Source organism: Capra hircus, chromosome 9, assembly GCF_001704415.2.
Source record: "Capra hircus breed San Clemente chromosome 9, ASM170441v1, whole genome shotgun sequence".
NCBI classification, from domain to species: domain Eukaryota; kingdom Metazoa; phylum Chordata; class Mammalia; order Artiodactyla; family Bovidae; genus Capra; species Capra hircus.
In genome coordinates this window covers 26,902,037-26,929,126 of record NC_030816.1, presented here as the reverse complement: position 1 = coordinate 26,929,126, position 27,090 = coordinate 26,902,037, and the positions used below count along the sequence as shown (strand labels likewise).

Sequence of the window (27,090 nt, the reverse complement as noted above, 5' to 3'; positions counted from 1 at the left end):
ATTTTCTTAAAAATAGAACCACCGTACAATTCAGCAGTTCCATTCCTGGGTATTTTTCAGAAAAAAACAAAAACAGTAATTCAGAAAGATATCTCCACCCCTATGTTCAGTGCAGCAATATTTATAATAGCCAAGATATAGAAGCAACCTAAGTGTCCACCGATACACAGATAAAGAAGATGTGGTGTACACACGCACACACCATGGAATACTACTCAAGTCACAAAAAAGAATAAAATCTTCCATTTCCAACAATATCAATGAACCTGGAAGGTATTATGCTAAGTGAAGTAAAGTCAAAGACAAGTACAAAATGATTGCATTTATATATGGAGTATGAAAAGCAAAACAAATGGACAAACATAACAAAACAAACTCAGAGACACAGAGAACAGACAGGTGGTTTCCAGAGGGGAGGGGTCGGGGGTGGGGGGGATGAGTGAAATAGGTGAGGGAGATTAAGAAGTACAAACTTTCAGTTACAAAATAAATAAGTTATGGGAATGAAAGGTACAGCCCGGGAAATACACTCAACAATTTTATAACAATTTTGTATGGTGACTTTGGTCTTTGAAAACTGCCCTAAATTTGCTATTGACTTACTGTGATCATTTTGTGATGTATAGAAATATCAAATCATTAGGTTGTGTACCTAGAACCAATGGAGTGTTGCAAGTCAATTATACTTCGATAAAAAAATAAAGAATGCCCATGGCAGCATATATATTTGTCCTAATTCATCAGTTTTTAATTAAAATGGGTGCATTTTATTGTATACAAGTTCTACTTCAATAAAGTTACTAAAACAGTATGCCTGAATTAATTCTTCAGTTTTAAACCTAGGACTCAAAGTACTGGGGCTCCTTCTGTATGCCCCGGTTCCTCACCGGTTTCTGCCATTGCTGTCACTGTGGAAGATACCTTGACTAAATACCCTTTTAGGGACTATGAAGTTAACTTGCAAATAACCTTCTATATCATGTGTTTCTGAGTGCAGGCAATAAAACTATACTGAACTCAGCGATCATCTAAAGAATCTTGACCCTGAACTGAAGCTCAAGAGGCCTTACAGGCCACTGTGAGTGAAACCACGTCCCCTTTGAAGCTGACCCTCTAAGAGGTGTGATTCTTAGTATGTATCACCTGCCTGTGCAACAGATGGTAGAGCATTACGCGCTCACTCAAACCGACAGATGTACGGGACTCTGCTGGAAACTCCAGTGACTGGGCTATGGGTATGGATGATGGAAAAACTGACATGCCAAAATGAATTGCAGCCCCACATCTAGAAAACACTTCAATAATCCCTTCTTACATTTGTAAAGTATGTGTGGCAGGATCCAGAGTATCGTGAGCAGCACTCCCTTACCTATCTTCACAAAGGCTGTTCCGAGGGAGCAGGACAAGAGTCCCTGCACACAGGTGACGTCGCCACAGTCAAGGCCTCCAGCCTGCCGCCAGGAGCAGCTGAGCCACTGACCGTGCAGGACTGGCTCTAAGGAGCTAGTCAGGAACCAAAGGTCACCCACAAAAGCCCTAGTGCGAATCTTCAATGTGGCAAGATCTGAGACTATCCAGAATCGCCTAAAATTACAGGTTAGAATGAACAGACCACAGTTAACTTTTTGCATTGTTAGTTCTGCATTCCGAAAGAAATTAGGGTGATTAAATCATATTAAAATAAATGCTACTTTGTGTCATAATTCTTAATAAATGAAAAATAATAGTCATTTGATTAACATGGAATTGTTTGAATGAAAAGTTATGTGAAACACTAACTTTGATCTCATTTAAGCAAGTTTCCTGTATTCTTAAATACAAGACTTGGCAAAAAATATTAGCAATATTTAAATATAAACCAGATGAAACATGGCCTACCTTTTTTTTAAATACCAAGAACCATGTTTCACATATTTATAGTAGGGCTCTACTCTGTAAACCAGAAGGGGCCAGGAAGAGCATCTGGCTAAAGGAATTCCAGAGAAGAAAGCAGTTAAAAGCAAGGGCAATACTGGATTGCTGATGATATTCAGAAGAATGTACAGAAGAAGCTTCTTCAGAAAATCAGGAACTCTAGAGCTAACACTGGAGAAGGCAATGGCACCCCACTCCAGTGTTCTTGCCTGGAAAATCCCATGGACGGAGGAGCCTGGTGGGCTGCCGTCCATGGGGCAGCTAAGAGTCAGACACGACTGAGCGACTTCACTTTCACCTTTTACTTTCATGCATTGGGGAAGGAAATGGCAACCCACTCCAGTACTCTTGCCTGGAGAATCCCAGGGACGGGGGAGCCTGGTGGGCTGCCGTCTATGGGGTTGCACAGAGTCGGACACGACTGAAGCGACGCAGCAGCAGCAGCAGCAGAGCTAACACTACAAAGTCAACACCATGTAAAGCACCTATCACTGCCATTTCACAAATGAATAAACTAAGGCTTGAGTAGCAAGATTAACCATCTTAGAAATAATTTTTTTTTAAATCTAGGGTCTCAAAGCTCCCATACCATAAGAACAAAGCTAAAATTCTAAAACATTATCAAAATGCCTGCAAAATGCTGAAATGATGGCTACAGTAAGATTTTAAGGGTTTCTTTGAAGTATCAACATTTGCCTTATCGGGCCCTGTTTAGCATAGGCAAAATTAAAGACTTTGATGCATCTCCTTGTCACACAAGATACAAAGAGAAGCTGTGAGGCACAGAGAGATTTTCTAGACACTTCTCCAACAACCAAGCATTTAATATTTTAATCAAACTTTCACAAAGAACAGCACAGCACTTTTTTTCCAGTTGAGAAGAAAACAAAGAGCCATCTTTGATTTCATATATAGCATTTTCCTATAATGATGTTCCTAGAGAGTCTTCAAATGCTCTTTTTGGCTAAAGGACTATATTTCATGCTGTCCTTTTACTGCTTGTCAGCTAGCTGGTAGAACTCAACAGCATGAGCAACCTTGGGAAACAATGTTTTTGTCATCACTTAAATTTTTCCTTGCATTTTTGCTATTGCTTTACATAAATGAGTGAAAAAGAAAAACAAACATAATAATAAGCACTAATATTAGTGATAAGAATATGCCTCAGACTGCCCAACAAAGAAAGAACCTCTCAGTATGTTCGAAGTGAAAAATCCTGGATCTCAGTTGCACACACCCTCTAGGTTTACGTGGATTAAACTTGTGATCTAATAGCAGGGTGGGGAAAGAGTGAGGGGAGGGTGAGGAGGGGAAGAGTAAGGAACATATACCAAATTCTGGGAGTAAATCACTGAAGAATGGAAAAGAGAAGGAATAATTGGTACTTTATAACGTTTCATTACTCTTTAGAACTAGAACTATCCTGAAATTCTTACTACACAAGCAGCTTTTATACATGGAAGAGGCTGTATATGAAAGGAGGGGACTTCTTGCATTTTCTTTACTGTATTTTAACTAAATAAAAAGGACAATAACAGCATCCAAACATCATTTAAAAGCCTCCCAGACCTATGGTAGGCAGCTTCAGACATAGTTTCCAATCATCCCCACCCCCAGTACACAACTCTTATGTAGCTGTTCCTGTTGAATATGGCTATGCCTGTGCCCTCAGCTGCCAAGTCATGTCCAGCTCTTTTGCAACCCCACAGAGGAGCCCATCAGGCTCCTCTGTCCATGGGATTTCCCAGGTAAGAATACCGGAGTAGGTAGTCATTTCCTCCTCCAGGGGATCTTCCCGACCTAGGGACTGAACCCATGTCTCCTGCATTGGCAGGTGGGTTCTTTACCACCAAGCCACCAGGGAAGACAAACATGGGCTATGCCTAGTGACTTGTAATGAACAGAATACAGCAAAAGGAATGAGCTGCCACTTTCATGATTAACTTACAGAAAACTGTGACTCTAATAGAATAAATAAGTCTTCAGGGCTATAACCAAGCCTACTGGTAGTTCAGATGATAAAGAAGCTGCCTACAAACCAGGAGACCCAGGTTTGATCCCTGGGTCAGGAAGATCCCCTGGAGAAGGGAATGGCAACCCACTCCAGTATTCTTCTCTGGAGAATTTAGCTGACAGAGGAGCCTGGTGGGCTTCAGTCCACGGGGTCACAAAGAGTTGGACATGACTAAGCGAGTAATACTTTCATTTCTAGGTCTGAAACAGAAGTAACTTTATACCAATCCAAAACTGTTCCGTAGATGTTAGTTAATAATAAAACTCAAAAGATTACAGGATGTAAAATTATTTTCTCCAACTGGATCTCACAAAAACTTGCATGTACCATGTTTGCAGACCATATACTAACTATTTGTGCCTATGAACTTCAAATGACCCACTACTGGCCCACTATTGTGAAGAATACCATATAAAATTCAAGTTAGAATTTTGCAATGGAACTGCCATATTTTTTAAAAGACAGAGCTAGGGTTAGAACCCTAGAGCATTCATTCAAATCCTTCATTTAATAAAGACCTAGCATTTATCATCTGCTAAGCACAGAGATATGAAGGGGGAAAAAAAGAGTTTAACTTATAGTTCAGTTTATGCCGCTGATCCAGTAGCAAGATTCTGTAACAAAGGAGCCATGAATCCACCTAACAATACTACCGTTTAGCCCGCATTTCTCTACCTTTGCTAAAGAATAACGTGCAACTGCCAGATGCTTGGCTAAAATTCAATTCAAGTAGCTTATGAGTACAAACATTATGCCAACACTAGGAATACAAAAATTAGTGAGATCTGATTCTTGCTCTCAAGAAGTTCAAAATTTTGATAAAGAGATAAACTATATCCTGGCATTCTTCCAGCCTACCAGAATAATAATGTCATAAAAATGAGTCACCCTGTAGTTCATCTTCTTACTCTTGGCTATATCCTGCTGTAAAATTAAAATACATCTTTCCTCCCTTGGTGTTTACAAGTTCCAAATATTTATAGACTTATGTCTCTATTTACTGTCTCTTTGCTAAGTTGAATACACTTAGCTCCTTTTCTCCTTTCCTTTTAAAACAATTTCTCAATGTAAGTAACATTTTTGATGACTTTATTGAAATTCTCTATCTCTGTATTACATTCTAGGATCCAAATGACATAATTATTTTTCCAGATATGCACTCAATCACAATGAAAAACATCAACCTCATTGATGATGTGCTTCAAAGCACTGGTTTTTATTTACTTTTTAAATTTGTTGAGATATACTATTACACTGCAATTTTATATTTACTCTAACACTTTTAATTGTATTAATTTCCTACGTTTCTCACACAGAATTAAAATTTAGAGATGGTACGCACTCTGAAACAGTTGTGACTAACAGTGTAAACCCAAATTTCCTACAGTAGTAGGAAATGAAGCATTTGAAAAACCTACTCGTTGACTAAAACTACAACTCTACTCTTAAGCTCACACAAAAAGAAGTTTTTCAAAAGTCTCCATCATACCCCTTTTAACCATATTCATATTTCTATATTTCTATATCTACTGCAGAATGTATCTATAAAGTAAACATATGGTTTTAAATCTATTTCAGAAAATCTTTTGGCAAAACCATGATAGTATGGCAATATGGTCCAGATAGTAGGCCTCAAGATCAGTGAAAGAACTAAGGAGGCTATCAAAGACTATCTTCTTACTGGTTTAAAGCTTCAGATCTTGTTAGAGTTACTTATTTAAGGAGTAGAGGCACTAAGGGACTGTACAGGTAAAATATAAACAAATGTTATACTAGGTCAGAACCACATTCAGAACATGTCTTCGATACTACGTCCATGCTAATACAGACGGCCAATAATGGCACAATGGCCCATGAAGAGAGGCTTCACATCACTAATTTTTAGAGAAATGCAAATCAAAACTACAGTGAGGTACCATCTCACACCAGTCAGAATGGCCATCATTAAAAAGTCTACAAATAACAAATGCTGAAGAGGATGCAGAGAAAAGGGAATCCTCCTACACTGCCGGTGGGAATGTGCATTGGTGTAGTTACTATGGAAAACAGTATGGAGATTCCCTAAACTCTGAAAATAGTGTTACCATGTGACCCAGCAATCCAACTCCTGGAAATTATAGTTTTGTCTGGATATATATTCCTGGATATGTATCCAGACAAAACTGTAATTCAAAAAGATATAAGCACACCTATGTTCATAGCAGCAATGTTCACAACAGCCGAGACACGGAAACAACCTAAAGGCCCACTGACAAGATGAACAGATAAATAAGATGTGGCACACAGATACAATGGAGTATCACTCGGCCACGAAAAAGCAAACACCAATGCCATCTGCAGCAACAGGGATGCGACTAGAGGCTACCACACTAAGCGGAATTAAGTCAGAAAGAGAAAGACAAACACGGCATTATATCCCTTGTATGGAGAATCTAAAATATGAAACAAATGAACCTAACTATGAAACAAAAACACTTTCACAGACGTACAGCACAGACTTGTGGTTGCCAAGGGGAAGAGGGTTGGGGGAAGGATGAAATGGGAGGCTGGGGTTAGCAGATGAAAGCTATTCTATGTAAAATGGATAAACAATAAGGTCCTACAGCACAGGGAACATATTCAATGTCCTATGATAAACCATAAAGGAAAAGAATATTTTTAAAAAGTGTATGTGTAGCTGAATCACTTTGTTGTACAGCAGAAATTAACATTGTAAATCAACTATAATTCAATAATATATCTATAATATATATTGCATGTATATGTATGTGTATATATGTATGTGTGTGCATGTGTGTGTAGAGTCCATGCTATGTAAGAGGTAATAAGAATCAGTGGTGGCTTCTTTAATAGGGAAAAATAATTTAATCAGGAAAAAAACCCTTAATTCTGTTGCTTACAAACTTTCAGTACTTAAAAACAAACAAACTCCCTAGCCTGATATTTAGGGCCTTCCTCAATCAGGCTCCAACTCACATCTTCCTAGCCTGACTTCATACTACCCTAATTCAGCTTATCCATTTTTGAACCTGACAGAAATACATATTCTTTCTGAGATAATTCAAGTGCTTTCTCCCCACAGAAATGTCACATCCAGCACTCCACTAGGTTACCCTCATCTCTCAAGTCTCTCTTTAAATTCTAAATGGCACCTCTCTGAAGCTTTCGCTTCTGCCCCCATTCAGAACCTCTTCTCACCTTGAGTGGCATTCAGTCTGTACTTCTCACATGGCCATGACCACAATCTCTCTCATCTGTCTCGTAGTAGTCTGTGTACATGTTATAGTTCTTCTCTCAACCTAAATTCCTAGGAAAGTCTTGATATAGTCACGTTTGTACTGTCCTCACCAGGCCATGCTTTGCACGTATTAATACAAGGAAATAAAAAAACATGCTGTAATAATCAATATATTTACTCAGTATCTATTGTATACAGGGCAACAGTATACCAAAATGAACCACTGACCCTACTCTGTCAATAACTTTATGGCCTAGAACATCTTCTAGACATCTATACAAATTACTATAGTGCTAACAGACAAATGCCAGAAGAGGAGCAAAGATGAAGTACAACAGTAACCAACAAGGAGGACAGATTATTTCCAAGTAGGGATGGATATGAGGATAAGTTTAACATTTGTGCAAGTTCTGAAAAACAGGTAATATCTGAATACGAGGAGGAGACAAGAGAAATAAATGCCACTGAGGCAGGAAATCTCAGGAGGATCTAAGGAATAATCAGTAGTTCAATAGTATACTGTATGTGAGAGATTATAGGGATATAGGAGAAAAATTTTAAAGGCAGCTAGAGGTATACCTGACAAGACCTCAGAAGCCAAAAAAGGAATGAGAGCTTTAGTCTCTTAGCAGTGAAGAACTATTTCAAAGTTCCTGAGCAGGGATTGAGTAATTATTCTGAAGGTCTACAGTGGACTGGAAGGGAAAGGATGGCTGACAAGGAGACAAGAGGCTAGCACCATCCTACAAGAAAAGGAAAGGAAAGGCCTGAACTAGGAATGAGGCACTAGGAATAGCAGCAGATGAATGGAAGAGAGACTTCAGTGGGGAAACTGACAGGACTAGACAGGCTCCAGATGTGGAGTACAAGGGTCTGCAAGTGGTAAAAGAAGTGTCTCGGCTAGAAGGAGGGTTGTGCCATCACCAGGATGTCTATGAGTGTTAGTCGCTCAGTGTGTCTGACTCTGCAACCCCATGGACTGTAGCCCACTAGGCTCCTCTGTCAACGAAATTCTCCAGGCAAGAAGACTGGAGTGCGTAGCCTTTCCTTCTCCAGGGGCTCTTCCCAATCTAGGGATCCAACCCGGATCTCCTGCATTGCGGGCAGATTCTTTACCATCTGAGGCACCAGGGAAGTCCCCATCACCAGGATAGCGGACTTAAAGCAGCAGTGAGTTTGGGTGGGAGAAAACTGAGTCCTGGCTATGCCAGGTTTTAGTACTACTGGACATGCAGGCAGTGCCATCACAAGTAAAATGTGTCAAACTATCTTACTTAGAAAAAATATAAAATTTTACGAAAAAAGAGTTGAGATTAATCTTCATTAAAGCTACAGTTCATGGGGTTGCAAAGAGTGGGACATGACTGAGCAACTAACACTAACGACACATCCTACTTGGAAGAAATATACAATTTTATGAAAAGAAGAGCTGAGATTAATGTTCAGTAAAGGATTCTGATAAATGATTCAAACATGAATATGACCTCAAGAATATAACTCACAAGGCTATATTAAGTAGCAAATTAAAATCTAAAACCATTTATGAAGGAGGGTTTGACCTAGAACTTCATGTACCCAAGAATTATTTTCATACATGCTGATTCACAGGTAATAGTAAAGCAGATACGTGGAATGCAATGAGAACCTCAGTTTAAAATTATGAGGTGAAATGCTTCTGTTGAAATGGTAAATGCAGCTCTGTGCTGTCCTTTGGCCCCAATTTAACTTAAATGCCATATCACGAGACGCTCAAGTCGGAAGACTAGGCCTAACTGACAAGGTAGCATTCCTTTCTATAATAAATACTTCCCCTCAGTTAAAAGAACTGAGTCGACCTAGATTTATCCCTACTATATCCCTAGAATCTCCAAAAGCCTAAGCAAAATAAAAGTTCCAATTATAAACTCAAGGGTATTACAGCTATTCAGCACCCATATTTCTTAAGAACAAACAAAAGAATTTCATCAACATAAACTAAAATAATAACAATGAAAAGATGTATAACATATAATTTGATATTAATAAATTTTTGTTATGTGTGTGCTGAGTAAAAAAGTAAAATCAAATATTTGAATTGTGGTTAATATGCCTAATAAGTATATTTCCTCTGTTAGATTTATTCATTTACTTAATTGTACTTACTGAATGCAATGTCATTATTTCAGTTCAGCTTTGAAAACAATAAGAACTCAGTCTTTTAATTATTAACATTTTTACGAACAGTAAGCAAATATGAAAAACAAAATGGATTAAAAGGTATTTGTTTTACGTACAGCCATCTCATTAAGATTATGCGGGTCATTTGTTAAAAACCACGTTGACACTTAACAGTTGTGTGTAAATGCAAGGAAAGAACATACGCTAAAAGTTAATAATGGTACTCTTTTGATCATAGGCTTGTGGGTGATTTTTATTTCCTTCTTTTTGCTTACGTGCATTTTCAAATTTTTCTATAATTAATGTTCATCATAACTGTACCAAGAAGAAAAGTTATTTTTACACGGAGAGAACAAAACACTGATCAGTTTAAAAGAAACATACTTACCAGATCTCTGTGAAGCACCCAATTTGCATGGAGGTAATGGATCCCATCAAGAATCTGGTAAAGTAATGATTTAACCATAGATCTTGGCAACTGCATGGGCTTTTTATTTGCTTTTGATGCACGGTGAAACTTAATAATATGCTAAAAATTAGAAAATATATATTAGAATGACATAGTCTTTGCCTGTGTCAACAAAACACAATAAAGGCTGCAATAAGTACATTTTAAGATTACTTATTAAAGGCCAATAATGACACAAAGAAAAATAAATAATAAGCTCAAACCAAAACAGAATCTATATTGAAGGTGAATGTGACATTATTAATGTGGTTGTTATGATGACTTACTGAAACCATTAAGATTTGCATTAAGTAAAACCAAGAAGTAAAAAGGGTTTATAATTTAAAACCTGCCTTAAAATAGCATTAATTGTATTCTCTACTGACAGAAGGAAAAGGGGAAAAAAAGTCTGTAAATCTTTACTGTTCTATAAAATAAAGTTAGTGCATTTGGGTAACATTACTGACTGCATGTATATCAGAATTATTGGAAAGCTCCACCTTCTTTTGTCACATAATGAAATTAGGATATAGTCTGAGTAGTCAATAGTAAATAGCAGTCACTAGACACAAGCAGGAAGAGAAAAATGGGGAATTCAATTGCATTGAAATAAATATACACTGGATCATCATATCCAAATTTTTATGTACACATGTTATACTGTGGGAGGGGAAGAAATTCCACCTGCCCCCTGCACTCCCACATCCACCTCCATCTGCATCCAACATTTGCCCAAAACATGCCAACATGGGTACTAGATATCCGTGACAGAAGAGGTTCTTGTCAATAGCTGCTATAAGGAAATTTCTTTCAAGGCCTATTAGTCTGTTAAAGTTATTCTTGAAAAGAGTTATAATTTATATAAATGACAAACCACATTCTATTGAATCAAAATTTAATTATCTGAAGTTTGAACTTACTGCCAAGTTTGAAGTTGTTTTTTACTTTTGGGAGCTCCTGGGATAAAATGTTTAAATGACTTGATTCCTAACTTTAAACATGTGAAATTAGAATTTTTGGCTTCTTTTATTTATTGTTTAAAAAAATCCCTAATATTTACAGACCTGTACATATTTGTTTGGTGGAGTGAATTTTAAATGGCAAAATGCTGCAAGAGAGGACCTTCACTTAGAGAGGAAAACTATTCACAAGCACATAACTGTTAAATATGAACAGTTAAATTTGTGTGCAGTGCAAAAGAAAGTAATTTCCCTAGAACATATTAGGAAACTGCCATTAATTACCTAAAACTACAATCTCCCACTCAGGAACATTTTTTGAAGTGAAATTTCTGAATGTGACAAATACTATAAAACAGGATGTTCATGTTTATTTTCTTTTAAATCAAAATTTACCTTTAGTATATTTATTTTGAAACTATGGTCAACAGAGCAAGTTTTCCTTTCTGTACACTAGCAGTATGGAGCACATACATTTATTCTTCATACCTATATAAAGTTATTATCCTAAAAATAAAGTGAGTTTATACTTACCCATAAATCGTGTTCTGCATAATCAAACAGCAGCCACACCTTCCTGTCACTGTGAGAAAGGAACACCTTCTGCAGGGCGATCACATTAGGGTGCTTCAATTCTCGCAAAAGCTGAAGGCAAGAGGAAAGAGAAGGGTCACTATTCTGGTAGCAGAGAATAACGCACTTCCCATAACTTCAAAAGGAAATTTTTGAAAATTTAGACCATCCAGATAACTAGTGTTTAAAAAAAAAACAAAAAAACCCACCACCCAAATACCATAACTTAGAGATAAACTCTGTCCACATCTTGGTACATCTCTTTCCAATCCTTTCTCTATAATATGTATGTTTGGTAAACGGGATCCTTTTACATGGTAAGATGTAAAATAGTAAACAAAAATAATACCATATTGCTAAATAATGAAGTGTATTTTGGCATATGTGTAATTTTTTTTTTTAACTAGAGGAAAGGCTTCTAGGGAAGCAGGAATACTGTTTATATCCACTCCAACATAGTATGTGCTCAATTTGACAAAAGGCGGAAAGATGTTTAACAATCCCTAGCTAACTTACCCATGCCAAGAGCCTGAGACAGGTTTTTCAGAAGAGTAGAGAGCATAACAGAATGAGTCTCACACCCACTGATAAAACTGGTATAGAAAAGAAGCCCTATAAACAGAGAAAAGACTAGGCCTTTCACAAAGCAGAAGCTTCAAGCTGGACTCTGACAATAAGAAGGAAAGATAGACCATATCAGCAAGTGAAAACTTAGTTCTTGGCCCATAACAGGCAGTTGCTTGATAAAATATTAAGCAACAATAACATTAGCTGCTCAAGGTGGAAGTCTTCTAAATATGCCCGCCTCACACCGTCCTTAACCAGGGTTCAGACTTAATAGGTATAAACACACTCAATTTGTTAAATACTTCAAATGCCTTTTAAATGTAAAGCTCCGTGGAAAATACACAAAGGAAGAGGGGACAAAGCTTGTACTGAATAATTTCTATGTGCAAGGTGATTTTATGTACCTGTTTTTTCTCTCACTTAATCCTTCCAACAACCCTACGATGCACACAGAAGCTCGGGTTCAGTGTTAAAAAGTAACTTGACCAAAGTCAAACATTAGAAAGAGAAGAGGTTTGGATTTAAATAGTTCTGCCTGATTCCAAAGTCCATGCTTTTTCCAGTTCAGATAAAGTCCTTGTCATCTGTTCCCACAATGCAGAAGGGAAGACAGACATACAAACAGATCAACGAGGCAGAGAAAAATATTAGATTAGAGGGTTTGACTTTATTAAATGTCTATCCAGAATATGTCCTCTTTCCTGCCTGCAGGGGAAGGAAAGGTAAAACTCACTTCTGCACCTAAACCAAGCTCCCAAAACACCAAACACTGGCACAGACCCCTGAACCCTGGACTCCACCTGTCTGGGAGAGGGCATGTCACATGTAGCAGTATTTAATCAACACCTCTAAAAAATTAGGCTTTTTTGTGACTACAAATAACTGATCTCTCTACAGTGACTCCACCTTAAGTTCCATGTTTAAACATTATTTGGAATAGGTAATACATCTAATACATCTACACAGTTCAAAACTCAAATGTACGTTAAAGGAAACACATTGAAATGCCTCACCACTCCTTCCCCCAGGGACCACAGGCTGGCCTCCCTCCTAGAAGGAACTTTTTTTAGTTGCTTGGTGAGTCTTCCAACCGTTTATGCAAATGAAAGCAAGTATGAATATTTACACAAAAGATAGCACTTATGTTTTACTTTCTTGTAAATCTTTCATTATCCAGCACAGTATTAGCTTATAGGAACCTTTCTGGTTCTTTCTTACAACTCCAAGGTATTTCCAGGTCACTTTTTGGTGGTAAAATAGACATAAAAGTTACCATTCTAACTATTTTTAAGTGTGTAGCTCAGGGGCATTAAGTACACTGTGTTCCAGAACCACCCCTCGATCCCTCCTCTAGAGCCTTTCATCATCACAGACTGGCGCTCTGTCCATGCCACAGTATCTCCCATTCCCATCTCCTCCCGTTCTGCTTTCTGTCTCTGGAAATCTGATGATGCCAAGTACTTCATATAAACGCAGTTGTTCAATATTTGTTCTTTTGTGTCTGGCTTCCTTCACTTCACGTGTCTTCAAGATTCATCCATGTGTGTGGATGTATCCATGTAGGAAAGAATTCCCTTTCTTTTTAAGGGTATGTATTAATAATATTTCATTGTATGCATATACCACATTTGCTTATTCATTCATCCCTCCCATCATCCTATGGACATTTGGGTTGATTTCACCCTTGGTTATTATGAATAACACTGCCTTGAAGACTGATGTACAAACGTCTATTGACTCCTTGCTTTCAATTTTTAAAATATACTCATAAAGTAGAATTGCTGGATCCTATAGTAATTTTATATTTGATTTTTTTTTTTTAGCAACTGCCATTCAGGTTACCTTTTCTATGAAATACAGGAGGAAAGAGTGTAAAGTTTACAACACCATGCATTTACTAGAAAATTTCCCCTAATCCCCAAAATTGCACTGTATAGCAATATACACTTGCAATTTCTGTATACCTATTATACTTTTTCTACCATTCCGGTCTTTTTTTTTTTTTTTTTTTTGGCAGGGGGAATGTGAAATGGTATTTGGGATCTTAGTTCCCTGACTGGGGATTGAACCCAAAACCACTGCAATGAAAGCGTGTAGTCATAAACACTGCACCACCAGAGAATTCCAACCCTACAGGTCTTTATAAATCACTAAATATCAGTGTGAAGGCAAGCAGAGAGTAAGAAATAGCAAACTATGTTTATTTTATTCCCTCTCCTAATTCATTTTTCACTCAACAATCAGAATGGTGTTTTAAAATACAGACTACAAGCATAAAAAAAGAAGGAAATTTTGCCATTTGCAGCAACGTGGATGGACTTGGAGGACATTATGCTAAGTGAAATAAGTCAGAGAAAGACAAATACTGTGTGCATCACTTACATGTGGAATCTAAAAAATACAACAAACTAGTGAACATAACACAAAGAAGCAGACTCACAGGTAAAGAGAACAAACTAGTGGTAGCCAATGGAGGGGGCGGTCAATATAGGGATACAGGATTAAGAGGCACAAATTACTAGGTGCAAAATAAGCTACAAGGAGGTACTGAACAACACGGAGGATGCAGCCAAAATTTTATAATGACTATAAATGGAGTATAACCTTTTAAAATTGTGAATCACTATACTGTACACTGGTAACCTATATAATATTGTACGTCAGCTATACAGTAATTAAAAAAAATACAAAACTGATCATCTCTGTCACTAGGGACAGAACTGAGGAATTAAAGCAAGCAGTAAGGCAAAGGCCACGTAATGAGGAGGCTTGCAGGCCATGCAGAAGTGTCCCCAGTGAGGTTCTCCAGGATCACTAGAAACATGCTGGGTGCAGTGGGTTAGGGGAGAAGCCAGCTGATAGAAAAGGTACCACGCTGTGACCTTCTTCTGTGCGTGTCTGATGGCTGGGCCGCTGAACAAGCGGCTGTGAGGGTGATGGAGTTTAGGATGACTCAGATATGACTTTACCGAATCATGTGTACTTGATGTACAGTTGTACTGATATACTTTTATACTATTTTCACTTTACATCTGCCTCCCCTGGTAGACCATAAGCTCCTTGAGGGCAAAGACAATTTCAAATTTATCTCTCCAGGAACTAGCACAAGGTATGGCATGTAGAAGGAGCTTTTCTAAGCTATCTCATCCAGTCTGGAGATTTTAAATGTCACCTATACACATTAACGCCCAAATGTTTATTTCTAGTCAACGCATACTCCCTGAAGTCCAGCTATGTATATGTATCAAAAATGCCTCAACATCTCTACTTGAACGTCTGAAAGTCACACTGAGGTTGTCATCTCCACCTCCCCTGCCCTCCACCCCGACTGCTCTTCCCCAGCCTCAGTTAATAGCAACTCCACCATTCCAGTTACTCAGGCAAAAGTTCTCAATCCTCAGTATTCTCCTCAGATCTTTTCTGGTCCTTCTATTTAAAATTATAACCACCCCTCTGCTTCTTTATTTTTCTGCAAAATATTATCACTACTGAACATAGTATATAGGTCTATATCCCTTAGGTATAATTCTAGAGAGCTTAGAAAACCAAAAGTTTTCTAGTAACTCGGGTAGGAAAAAAAATTTTTACACTTCAATGGAAAAAATGCATTGTCAGAGGCACATTCTTTCAGGTTACCTGATTCTGATGCTATGGAAGCTACTGTACAACTCTGCACATTATAGATAACTGATGAGAATGCAGAATAATTCTTATCTACATTCACTCTCCCATTGTGGAAGATGCTCAAGTTACCTTAAATTGGACATCACTTTAATATTCCTGATCTACAAGTGTGTCTGTCCCATAGACTCTCCTTTGCGTGCTCAGTCACTTCAGTTATGTCCAAGGCTTTGTGACCCTATGTACTACAACTTGCCAGGCTCCTTGTCCATGGGATTCTCCAGGCAAGAATCCTGGAGTGGGTTGCCATGTCCCCCTCCAGGGGATCTTCCCCACCCAGGGATTGAACCCACATCTCTTTCGTCTCCTGCACTGGCAGGCGGGTTCTTTACCACCAGCGCCACCTGGGAAGCCCATAGACTCTTCTTTGAACGAGTTATATATCTACTAGGTTCCTTCATTTAATAAGTTAAATAAAATCTTTAAAATGTGCTCATTTTATATCTGGATCACAGTCATAATTTTATCTGTTTTGAAAATTATCCTTTAATATTCATTTTATAGAAGTATCTCATTAGCAATAACATGAAGCTGCTATAGTCTTTATTAATCCAACTGAGTGTGAATGCTCATACTTTTAATATGATAGAGAAACTACTAGATTTGATTGGTGCATCAGAATTCCCCCTGGGTATTAGGTAATATATTATATGTGCATATATATATATATATATATATATATATACACACACACACACAATCTTTCTAAAATTAAAAAAAAAACTATTGAAAATACATCTGTTCCCAAGGCTTCATTTAAGGAGTAGAGGACCTAGGTATTGTTTATTTATTTTATATTATTTATCGCATGTCTCTCTCCATTAACATACAAGCTCCAAGCAGGCAAAGTTTCTGCTGGTTTTATATTCCTAGGGCTTAATGTGGTCACGAGCACATAGTAAGTACTCAATAAATATTTGTCAAAAGAATTAAATCTACTGAATTTACCTGATTCTTACAAAAATCAACCAGTAAGTAGCTTGGAATATTATAAAACGTTGCTATCTTTTCAAAAGGCATTTTGAATGATTTTGTCTTTTTAATAAGTTGACTAGACTATGTCTGGGAAAAGGCAATGGCACCCCACTCCAGTACTCTTGCCTGGGAAATCCCATGGACGGAGGAGCCTAGTAGGCTGCAGTCCATGGGGTCGCTAGGAGTCGGACACGACTGAGCGACTTCACTTTCGCTTTTCACTTTCATGCATTGGAGGAGGAAATGGCAACCCACTCCAGTGTTCTTGCCTGGAGTATCCCAGGGACAGGGGAGCCCGGTGGGCTGCCGTCTATGGGGTCGCACAGAGTCGGACACAACTGAAGCGACTTAGCAGCAGCAGCAGACTATCTCTAACATAGTTCTTTTAGGGACTCAAACTTTCCACAAGCTACATTTATTTTAGGCTTAAAAAGGAATTGTTCTCTCAACTAGCACCCACTCTTAGCAAAAATATAAGGGTGCTGGCTTGATGTAAAGAACAGAAACATAGCTCTTAATGGCTCAGGGTGAAATATTTAACCTGGTATAGAACTGAAAAAGCAAAAGGGTACTATGAGGGTATTCCTTAAAAGGGCTGTGAATGCAATAAATGCTACAAAATCCTGAAGAAAATGATACAAAGGAACAGGGAACAAAGGGAGACACTTGAGGAACTGAAACAGGTTGATCAAAGCAGTGATTACTTCCAAGGCCAGCAAAAAATAAATATGCTACAAATGCCACACAAGTGCATTCTCTACTGAAGGAACAAATAAACAAAGACAGCAAACAACAAAATGGCCAACACTGAAAAAACTGGTAAGTAAATTATGGTATATCTATATATCACAGTCTCAGATATGTATGTCAAGAGTCTTAAAATACATGAAAAAGGACTTATGCTATGATACTGTAATGTGATATAGAAAGGCTATGTGGTGATCATTTTGCAACGTACAGAAGTATCAAATTACCACGGTGTGCACCTGGAACAAAGATAGTGTTGTAGGTCAAATATATTTCCATTAAAAAAAAAAATTAAAGAAAGGGAAACAGGATGTTCCCTCCACCCCCAACCAGGCAAGTTGGAACAAAATTTCCCATTTCTTTGCCTTCATCAGATCTAAATTTCATCTTTTATTCGGGGGGAAGGTGAAGGGGATTAGAACATACCAGCCCAAAATGTGACACTTTGGCGTAAGAATGAGTCTGCAGTGAAGGGATCTGTGGTTCAACAGATGGAGAAAGAAGCCTTCCTAGAGTTTCCCTTATCTGACTAAAAGTAGACACTGAGAGCTGAGGACTGCCATAAATCCCCTCTCCCAGGGAAGTTTTATGACCATGAAAAAGACAGAAAGTCGGCACTGCTTTGGACCAGCACAGACAAACCATGCTAAGACAGCCCTTATCTTCCACTGGTTTCCCATATATATTTACCTTCCCACATTGCAGCCCCTCAAAAAGTCTTAAACCCTTTCCTTTGTCTTGTCACGTCCCTACAATTAATTGCTCTTTGTTAAAAATGGCATATCAGGTCTCAGGCCTACCCATTTCTTGGCATTTTCACTTCTAGGAAGGCCCCTGTGTCACACAAAGCTTAACATCAAATAAAATTTGTACGCTTTTCTATTAAAAAAATAAAATATGCAAAATATAAAATACTTTTATAAAAGAGGAAATATACCACAACATTAATATAATTATCTCTGGATAGTGAATAATGTGTGATTTTTTTCTTTCTTATTTTTCTACAAGTTTCCTATAATGAGCATTACCTTTATATTTTACGCACACACACACACACACACACACACACACACACACACACACACACACACACACACCCCTCCTTCCCTCCAGAATTCTACCTGCTAAGATAAGATACTATCATGCAAGCTAAGCTTCTTATACAGTTGATCTGAGAAGGGATAAAAGAAAGGAGATGCTTGAACTTGTACTTCCCCAAATTCTTGGCAATATCAGATTTTACCAATGAACTTTAATTTCTTGTCACACAGATATTTGTTCACCATGACATCATACAACTATAAATATGCTTTAATCACATAAAGAACAGTTTAGCATAGGACGATTTTCCTGTGAAAGCCCCACACTAAGTGATAACATCTCCTGTGCCAGACACTTACAAGAGCACTAACATGATCCCAGAGGAGCCTTAATGAAGAATGTGCAGTGGGCATGCCAAGACTTTATCTGATCCCCCTTCCATGCAGGCATCTAAGTGACGATATATACACTGTCCTAAACAATCTAAAGCTATAACCCTAAACTTTTTTCTCTAAAGCACTATTTAGAATTCTGACTCCATTTGGGGAGCCTTGTGCTACACTAACAATTACAGAATCTATTTGTATTTTTATCCACACATCTTTCTTCCTCTTTCATCTTCACCTTCTTTTCTCTAAGTCTCTGATGCCCCCAGGGCTTCCAGATTCCTTTTTCAGGGTATCTAAATGGGAAGGGTCCTCTTATACTTCAATAACTCACTTATCTCAAAGTGACTCCAATTTTTTATTCTTATTTGATCTGTTATAAGTAACAGTATGATTCATTTGACCATTGATCTTTATTTTTAGAAAACTTTATTTTAGAAAGCATTCATTGATTGTATCTTTTTTTAAAGTGTGTAACTCTTCCCTCTCTGCAAAAAAATAAAAAAAAAAGAAGAAGAAGATAAAAGAGGAAACAAACTTTATGGCAAATAGGAGATTTACCTAACTTCAAAATGCCCTAACATTCCTAAAATGAAATTTAAGAATTAGCGTTTTGAAACCTGACGCTTTCACACCTGTGGCAACCTTCTCAGGACTCCACAAGCACACAGAAACATTACAACCTTCCAGCAGGTGGCACTCACACTCTGAAGAGGGGTCTACAAAATAGTACCCCAGCCCTGGCTCCAGGTGGCCCTACATTGTTTGCTTTCTTTTATTCCACTGACACTGCTTAGGTATTTGTCATAAGCTTCTAGGAGGTCAATGTTCCCCATCACCATCCACGAAAGTTAATAGTGAGATAGCAGGTATAATGCAAAGAGTACAGATTTTAGAATTCAGAGACCTGAGTTTGAGCCCTGACCATAGCTGTATGACATAAAGCAAGTTGCTCAACCCCTCTGAGCCTCATGGAGGAATAAAAATATCTACTGACAAACATATAGCGTCTGTAAGGAGTAAATGAATGTACATTAACTATATAGCACAATGCTTGGAAAATATTAAATACTTGGCAAATTACAGTTGTTACCCTTACACCAACCACTCCTGGCAAGGATGTTGTGAGGACTGAATGAGATGATACATGTACCATGCATAGCATGCAACAAGTTCATGAGAAGCAATAGTTGTTATTATTGTACGTGAGTGAGAAAGGCTAAGCACTCAGGCAGTCAGAGATAGTTGTTTGCAAGAGAGATGCTGCGACGGGGAATGCCATCACACCACCTCCTGCCATCGCATCTCCTTCCCAATGTGCCTGAGACTCCAGCTGATTCTATAATAACAGTATAGTTATAAGGTCATTTCACTTTATACTTTGTAACAATCTAGTTTCCTCTTCTCTGACTTTAACTACTTGGTCTGAGAAAGAGACTTGAAACCAAGTGAGAGCTGTAGTAAATAAGAAGTTTACATTCTGTGACTATGATCACATATATGTTCTTTTAAAAGTGTGTTTAACCTTTTATGCAATGTATTCCATGAGAAAATGGAATACACTTCTTGTAAATCAACAGCATTCTGAATATATGAACTTAAAGTATTTTTCAAAAACAGATGCGATTCAAAATAGAGTTTGTAAAGTAAAATCTCAATTATCTGGAATTCTCAGGAGCATTCTGTTTCACTGAGGGATTATCTGAAAATCTTTTCTTGCTTCAATGATCCTTGCCGAAAACGTTCCCTATCTTCACAATTATCAAAACTAAATTTATCTTTGACTTTAGGCATATTTTTAATGTCTTAGGGTTTCAATAAATGTGAACAAATGTGTATTTCCTCATTTATCCTTTTTTTTTCTCCTTGAAATATAATGAGGAAAAAAAATAAACTAACTTAAAACTCCTTATTTAGATCCTGCCTTGAAAAGGAAAAAGAATTTTCTTATTCTCCTCTGTCTCTAGTCCTCTTCTTTTTCTTCTCTTCTGCCGCCTCTTTTGGTATCTTACCCACGTGTCTGAGGTTTAGCCACGACTCCTATGGAGAATCCCAAATCTCAATCTTTACCCTTCATCTCACCCTTAAACTCACACCAGTTTCCGACTGTGCATTCATAAATCCATATGGAAATCCCACTGTGCCTCAAAAACCACAGATCCAAAACTGAACATCACTCGCTCACCCCTACCTCTTGGTGGGTCCACTGTTCTCAGAATTACATCAGTACATCCCAGTCACCAAGGCAAGCAAAGCCTTAAAACCAATCAGTGTTCAAGCGCTGTATATGACATCTTTTAAATATCACTCAGGAATTCTCACCTTGATAATCAAAATAAACCCTTAACTGGTATTTACACACGGGTTCTTATCTCTGCCTGGACAGATTTTTCCTATCCTCTTTGCCTGATTAACCCCTACTTGCATTTTAGAAAGGACTAGTTTACCACCACCTCTAAAAAGCCTTCCCTGAAACTCCTAGTTTCAGTGGTTACCTCGCCTGTGTTCCTTCCATACTGTATTTCTCTGAACATGACATTAATTAAATTAGGACATAGTTTAATTATTGAGCCCCTCCCCCCAATAGACTACATGGTTCTTTGCTGTTCAATTGCTCAGTTGTATCTGAATCTTTGCAACCCCATGGACTGCAGCATGCCAGGCTTCCCTGTCCTTCACCATCTCCCAGAACTTGATCAAACTCATGTCCATTGAGTTGGTGATGCCATCCAACCATCTCGTCCTCTGTTGTCCCCTTCTCCTTCCCTTCAATCTTTCCAAGCATCTTTTCCAGGGTTGTTTCCAATAAGTCAGCTCGTTGAATCAGGTGGCCAAAGTAGTGGAGCTTCAGCATTAGTACTTCCAGTGAATTTTCAGGGTTGATTTCCTTTAGGATTGACTGGTTTGATCAAACTGGTATGGTTCTAGTATGTAGGAACTATCTTCCATCTCTACATTTCCCCTGTCAACAAGCCAGACACAGGGTAGGTATTCAACAAATGCTGGCTGAATTAATTGAGGACCTGTCACCTATCTCCTCATGCACTGACATGCATATCACCTACTACATCCCATGCACTGAAATCAAAATATCTTCCTAAAATAAGAAGTCTAATAATGTTAACTCTCCCATCCTAAAATCTTAAATGGCTCCAAAACCTGCAAATAAAACATTTAAGACTATCTACAGTAAAGGCTGGAGTAGGAAATGGCAACCCACTCCAGTAGTCTTGCCTAGAGAATCCCATGGATTGAGGAATTGGGTGGGCTGCGGTCCATAGGGTCGCAAAGAGTCGAACAGAACTGAAGTGACTTAGCATGCACGCGTGCATGCCAAAGGCTACATCTATTTTTCTTATAAATAATTTATTGATGGGCGGAGAACCTGAGATTCAAGATAAAACTAGATTGTAAAGATTTTGACCAAAGATGAGGCAGGTAGATAAGATCCAGGTTAGGAACAGTGAACTTTGCCCTAATAAAGTGGGTGTCATAACTGACATACACTGCAGCTTTCACCTTCAGAATACTCCCTATACAATCACCATCATGTTCCCAAGGTCTCCACTGCACAGAATTCTGCCCATTACCTATCATCTCCCATAAAACCTTGCCCTGGGACGTGGAGATGAAGCAAAAACATGTTGGAAAATACCCAGCAGGTAGCAATGACTTTTAAAAGTCACAGTTCATTAATAAATATTTAAGTGCCCAGCAAATTTCAGGCACAGGGAGCCTCTGTTAAGCCTCTGTTAATGGCTTAACAGAGACAAGCAGATTAAGAGATTAATCAAATTTTAAAACTGTGATCATGATGAGGCTATTAAGAAAAATACAGAATAGGCATATACACAGACATGACCTAGTCTGGAAAATCAGAGAAGGTACTCTTAATGAAGTATGCGTGTTGGAAAGAGAAAACTGAGAATGACAGGGATTCAACCAGCAGGAAGAGTGTACTAACAGGTACTCTCATCATGCCATGAATACACTGAATCGAAGAACTCCTTTACCATTCACCTTCTAGGAGCAAGTGTCAAATGAAATCCCTCTATATTCTAAATCTGCCATGGCAGACTTCTATGATCTATAATACAGCTCAGCTCTCTTCTTTTCAGACGAATATTTATAAAGCCACTTACAACACAGGACCTGGGCACAAAGTAGGCACTCAACAAGTTCTGCTGAATAAGAAAATGAAAGCAATAGTACAAGAATTGATTTCCAACACGATGGTTACATGACATTTATTCCACATTGAGAGAATACTGTCCTCAAAAATGCCGTTATTTTTTCATCAACAAGAAACTTTCAAACAAAATTAGGTAAGAATATTCAAGAAATTTCATAAGCCTAAAAAATAACTTGAAACTGGTAATTAATTAATTCAGCAAAATAAAGTAGTAGTAGTTTTATCAAGTTTTATCCTAGATAAACCTTATGTTTAGCTCGGTGTACTCTCAAGTTACCTGGTATTACCTCTAACTCATATTTTTATAACTTACATTTCTAAAAATGTACAGTTTCCACTTTCTTTAGTAAAACCAGGCAACCAAGTAGCCCTGGCATTCATCTCTTCCTCTCCCACCCACAGGTCCTAGATGGTGCTGACTGAGGATGTGTAGGGAGAAGGAAGGACTTTTGCTTTCTGAAGTAACTTATCTAATAACGCATGTTAGATATTCCACTTCTCACAATGACAGGCATTATCAATGGTCAGACAACCTACCCCAGAACTTTCTATAAAGATAAATACATACCTAAACACATATAGGTATGTGTTTATCATACCTATAAACACAATTTATAGGTATAGGTTTGATTAAGTATTAATGGCTAAATTACCAGTACCAATAATTCAACATATTTCATATCACCGTGCTTCTAGAGAAGATAAAAGCAGTGAAGTCAAGGCTCAAATAAATTAACCATTTATAGTTCCTGAAGATCTCACAGGAATTTTAACAACAGTAATAAGGAAAGCTACTAAACAGTCTGAGCAAAATATAACTCAGGAAACGTCCCCTACATTGTTTCCATTAAATGGAAACACTACTTCCTTCCTACTCTGCTAAGAAATCTGTACATGTATTATGAGAAAACACTGAGGGGGATGAGTTTCCACAATGAAATGAATTATTTCTTTTATATTAAAGGTCTATTTGATTTAATCAATAAATTCTATTTCTTTTGAGTGTAACTTTAATTTTTTAATTTTTTAAAAGAGTGACTGACATATGTGGTTTTTAAGAAAATATGTTAAACAATGATTAGGAAAAAACCAGAAATCACTATAATAGTTAAAATAGTTCACAATATTATCATTTTCCATAATTTTGTGTTTAGCAGAGCACATATGCAAAAACGACAAATTAATCCTAAAGTAAGTTTTCTTGGAATGATTTTGGAGCTTTAAAATTTAATGTCTACTCAAGGGTGCTTGCAATGAACATATAAAATGTCAAAATTTCTAGACTGTCCTCTTTGAAATGTTCTTCTCCAACATAAGTTCTGATCACACTCTTCAATAAACTTAAACATCCACTTAGGAAAAGCTCCTTTTAAATAAAATCCACAGGAGGTGGATTAATCTGACTATAAAACTATCTTGTACAGAAAACATATTCTAAACAAAGGCTAACAACAAACTTGGAAAATATCACCAAATTGTAACCCATTAGGGGACTAATTTGCTTGATTTAAAGAGCTTATGAAAAATCATTAAGAAAAAAAGAAAAACCCTTCAACAGTGGGTACAGAATTCGAATAGACATTTCACAAAAGTAGATACGAAGTTAAGACTTTTTAAAATGCTAGGCTATCTAAGAATTTTACAGTGATGACAAGTGATCAAGCAGCTGAGATGCAAGCACAACATGTACAATAATCATGAGGGCATGTATTTCGTGTGTTTTTGGTGTCAAAGGATGTGTTTGTTCTGGTTGCAATCTATTGCCCAATCGCCTGTTTGATAAGGCCAGATAACTACAAAATGACTAGCCAGGACTAGGAACATAGTCCAGTACCTAATTAAGTAAAATTAAAGGACTGCAGGGGAATGAAATCAAAAGCCTGTGTTTTCACTTATGGTTACCGAAGGGGAAAGGTACGGGGGAAGATAAATTAAGAGTTTGGGATCAACACACACACACAGTACTATAAACGAAATAGATAATCAACAAGAACCTACTGCATAGCACAGGGAACCCTACCCAATATTCTGTAATAACCTAAATGGGAAAAGAATCTGAAAAAGAATGGATACACGTATACGTATAACTGAAGCACTTTGCTACACACTTGAAACTAACACAAGTTGTAAATCAACTCTACGCCAATATAAAATAAAAATTAAATTAAAAAAAAAGACTGTTTCCACTAACATGGCAACCACATCAGGTATTTTGTGCAGCCAGAACATCCACAAAAAGCTTGCTTTTTAATTTTACTAACTTCAATTTACTACTTACCTTCCATTATCTTTTTCTCCCTTTTATCCACCCCCCATCCTCCACTACCCTTGCCAGTTTTCTACTTCCTTTGTTCCTTCCCATTCATTGAGGACTTTATTATTAAAAATCTCATGCTCTTCCAAATTCCTATGGCAGCTATATGTACCACTCATTTGGGATTTAACAAATGACCTCCTGTATTACTTATATTTTTATACATGTCCTAATTTTTTCAGATTAACATTTTCATATATAGATACATTACTTGATAAAGGTATGGTCATTCCATATATGCATATAGTCAATATCAGTAATTCCTTTTAGATACATTTTTAGTTCTCATATAATCTACAAGTCAAAAGTTGTCCAGGGCATAGGTTCCATGACTGAATAAATTTAGGTAATTTACCTGTGCCCCAGAAGTGTGGCAGCATGGCCAAGGCTGACACTGGAAGTGATGAGGCCAACAGATCTAAGAGAGAGAAGGATGGAGGATAGTACCTGACATTGGTAACAGCAATAAGGATAGAAAGGAGGCGATGGATAGAAAGAAGGCAGGACAGATAATCAGTAGGATTTAGGGACTGACAGGGTAAAGGCAAATGATCCATGATGCTACAAGCAACTGAATAGGTAAATAGCACAAATTTAAGAAAAAGCATTAGAACTTTGAGGTGGAAAAAAAAAGTTGACTGTAGAATCAGACCTAATGAATCTGAGATGTCCATAGGGCATATTGATGGTGGTCTTGGATATGAATCTGGAAGTCAGGAGAGAGTGCTCAGTTGGAAGCAAAACAAAAAACAAAAAACTGGGCATTATCAGCATAGAGATGAAACTGCTAGGAAATGTTTTCATGAAAAGATGAGAAGGTTGATTAGCACAGAGCTATTTTGAGGGGAGAAAAAAAAGAAAAAAAAATTTAAGGAACTGCAAAAGAGGTATTTAAGAGAAAGAGGATGACACAAAGACTCAAAATATGTGCTCAAGAAGTAGAAGCTGCCTTCTTCCAGGAGAGAATATGTACGGTTATAAAACCCAAGAAGAATTTCCTTTCTCTCAGAAGGGAAAACAGATCATGATTTCAACTGTTGGGAGAAATGTCTATTGATCTGTCAACCCCTATCAGAGGTATTCAGGAAGCTTCAAAGGAACAGTTTTCTCCACTGAAACTATAAATTCCATGAGGATAGATACCATGCTTGTCTTACGTCATTTACTGCAAGGAGAAGAACAAGGCCAATCACATGGTGGGCAATCCGTACTTTTTGAACCAAAGTGAAAGGTAGAAACAAAGCCTGGTAACAGTAAAAGCCAGGCTGCCCTTGACAGTCAGTGGTGAGGAGAAACCACTTGGCTATGTATAGAGGGGCACGAATGGCTCACAGAAGTGGTTTTATATGTTCTGCTCTGTTACAATAGGTAAGACTTCAATATTTGTTAAATATGGAGACAGAAAAATTCATAGGGAAGGAATGCTCAGATGTTCACTTACGACCCTTTCTAGAATTATTTGCTAATATTAGCCCAGATGAATATGTAATTGGTTGAAGATTTGATATTTTAAAAAGAGTAGAAAAAAAACAAATCAAGCAACATCGGATTATGATACAGAACAGAATGGCCTCCTTAAGAGCAAGTCAGTATGGAAAAATCAACTATTAAAACCCGATATCTTTTTCCAACTTCTTTCCCTTCCTCAACTTGTAAACCCACAAATTCTTTAAAGGTGTCCCTGTAACCGTGGCAACAAAACCTTGTGAAAGTCATTGTTGGTAAGGCTGAGGTGGTGAGGAGGGGGAAGAACTAAGACATTAGGGAAGGAAGAAGAAGGAGCTGAAAGATCCTTCAGGAAGGGTATTCTCAAGTTAGGAACTACTAACATAGTTTCAGTTGTCAATGTAGTGATATGGTAAGATCCACTCACATAAAAAAACA

General features: G+C 37.6%; 1 protein-coding gene across 2 annotated transcripts in view; it reads right to left on the bottom strand.

Annotated features, from left to right (window-relative positions):
* The window catches only part of CDK19 (cyclin dependent kinase 19), a 169,231-nt gene that overhangs the window by 43,024 nt on the left and 99,117 nt on the right, over nucleotides 1–27,090 (bottom strand). For both annotated transcript variants that reach the window (XM_005684572.3, XM_018053070.1), the window contains 2 exons: nucleotides 11,265–11,375; nucleotides 9,712–9,852 (listed from right to left, as the gene is read on the bottom strand). In XM_005684572.3, coding sequence (XP_005684629.1) covers nucleotides 9,712–9,852; nucleotides 11,265–11,375 — 252 coding nt within the window. The remainder of the gene's footprint in view (nucleotides 1–9,711; nucleotides 9,853–11,264; nucleotides 11,376–27,090) is intronic.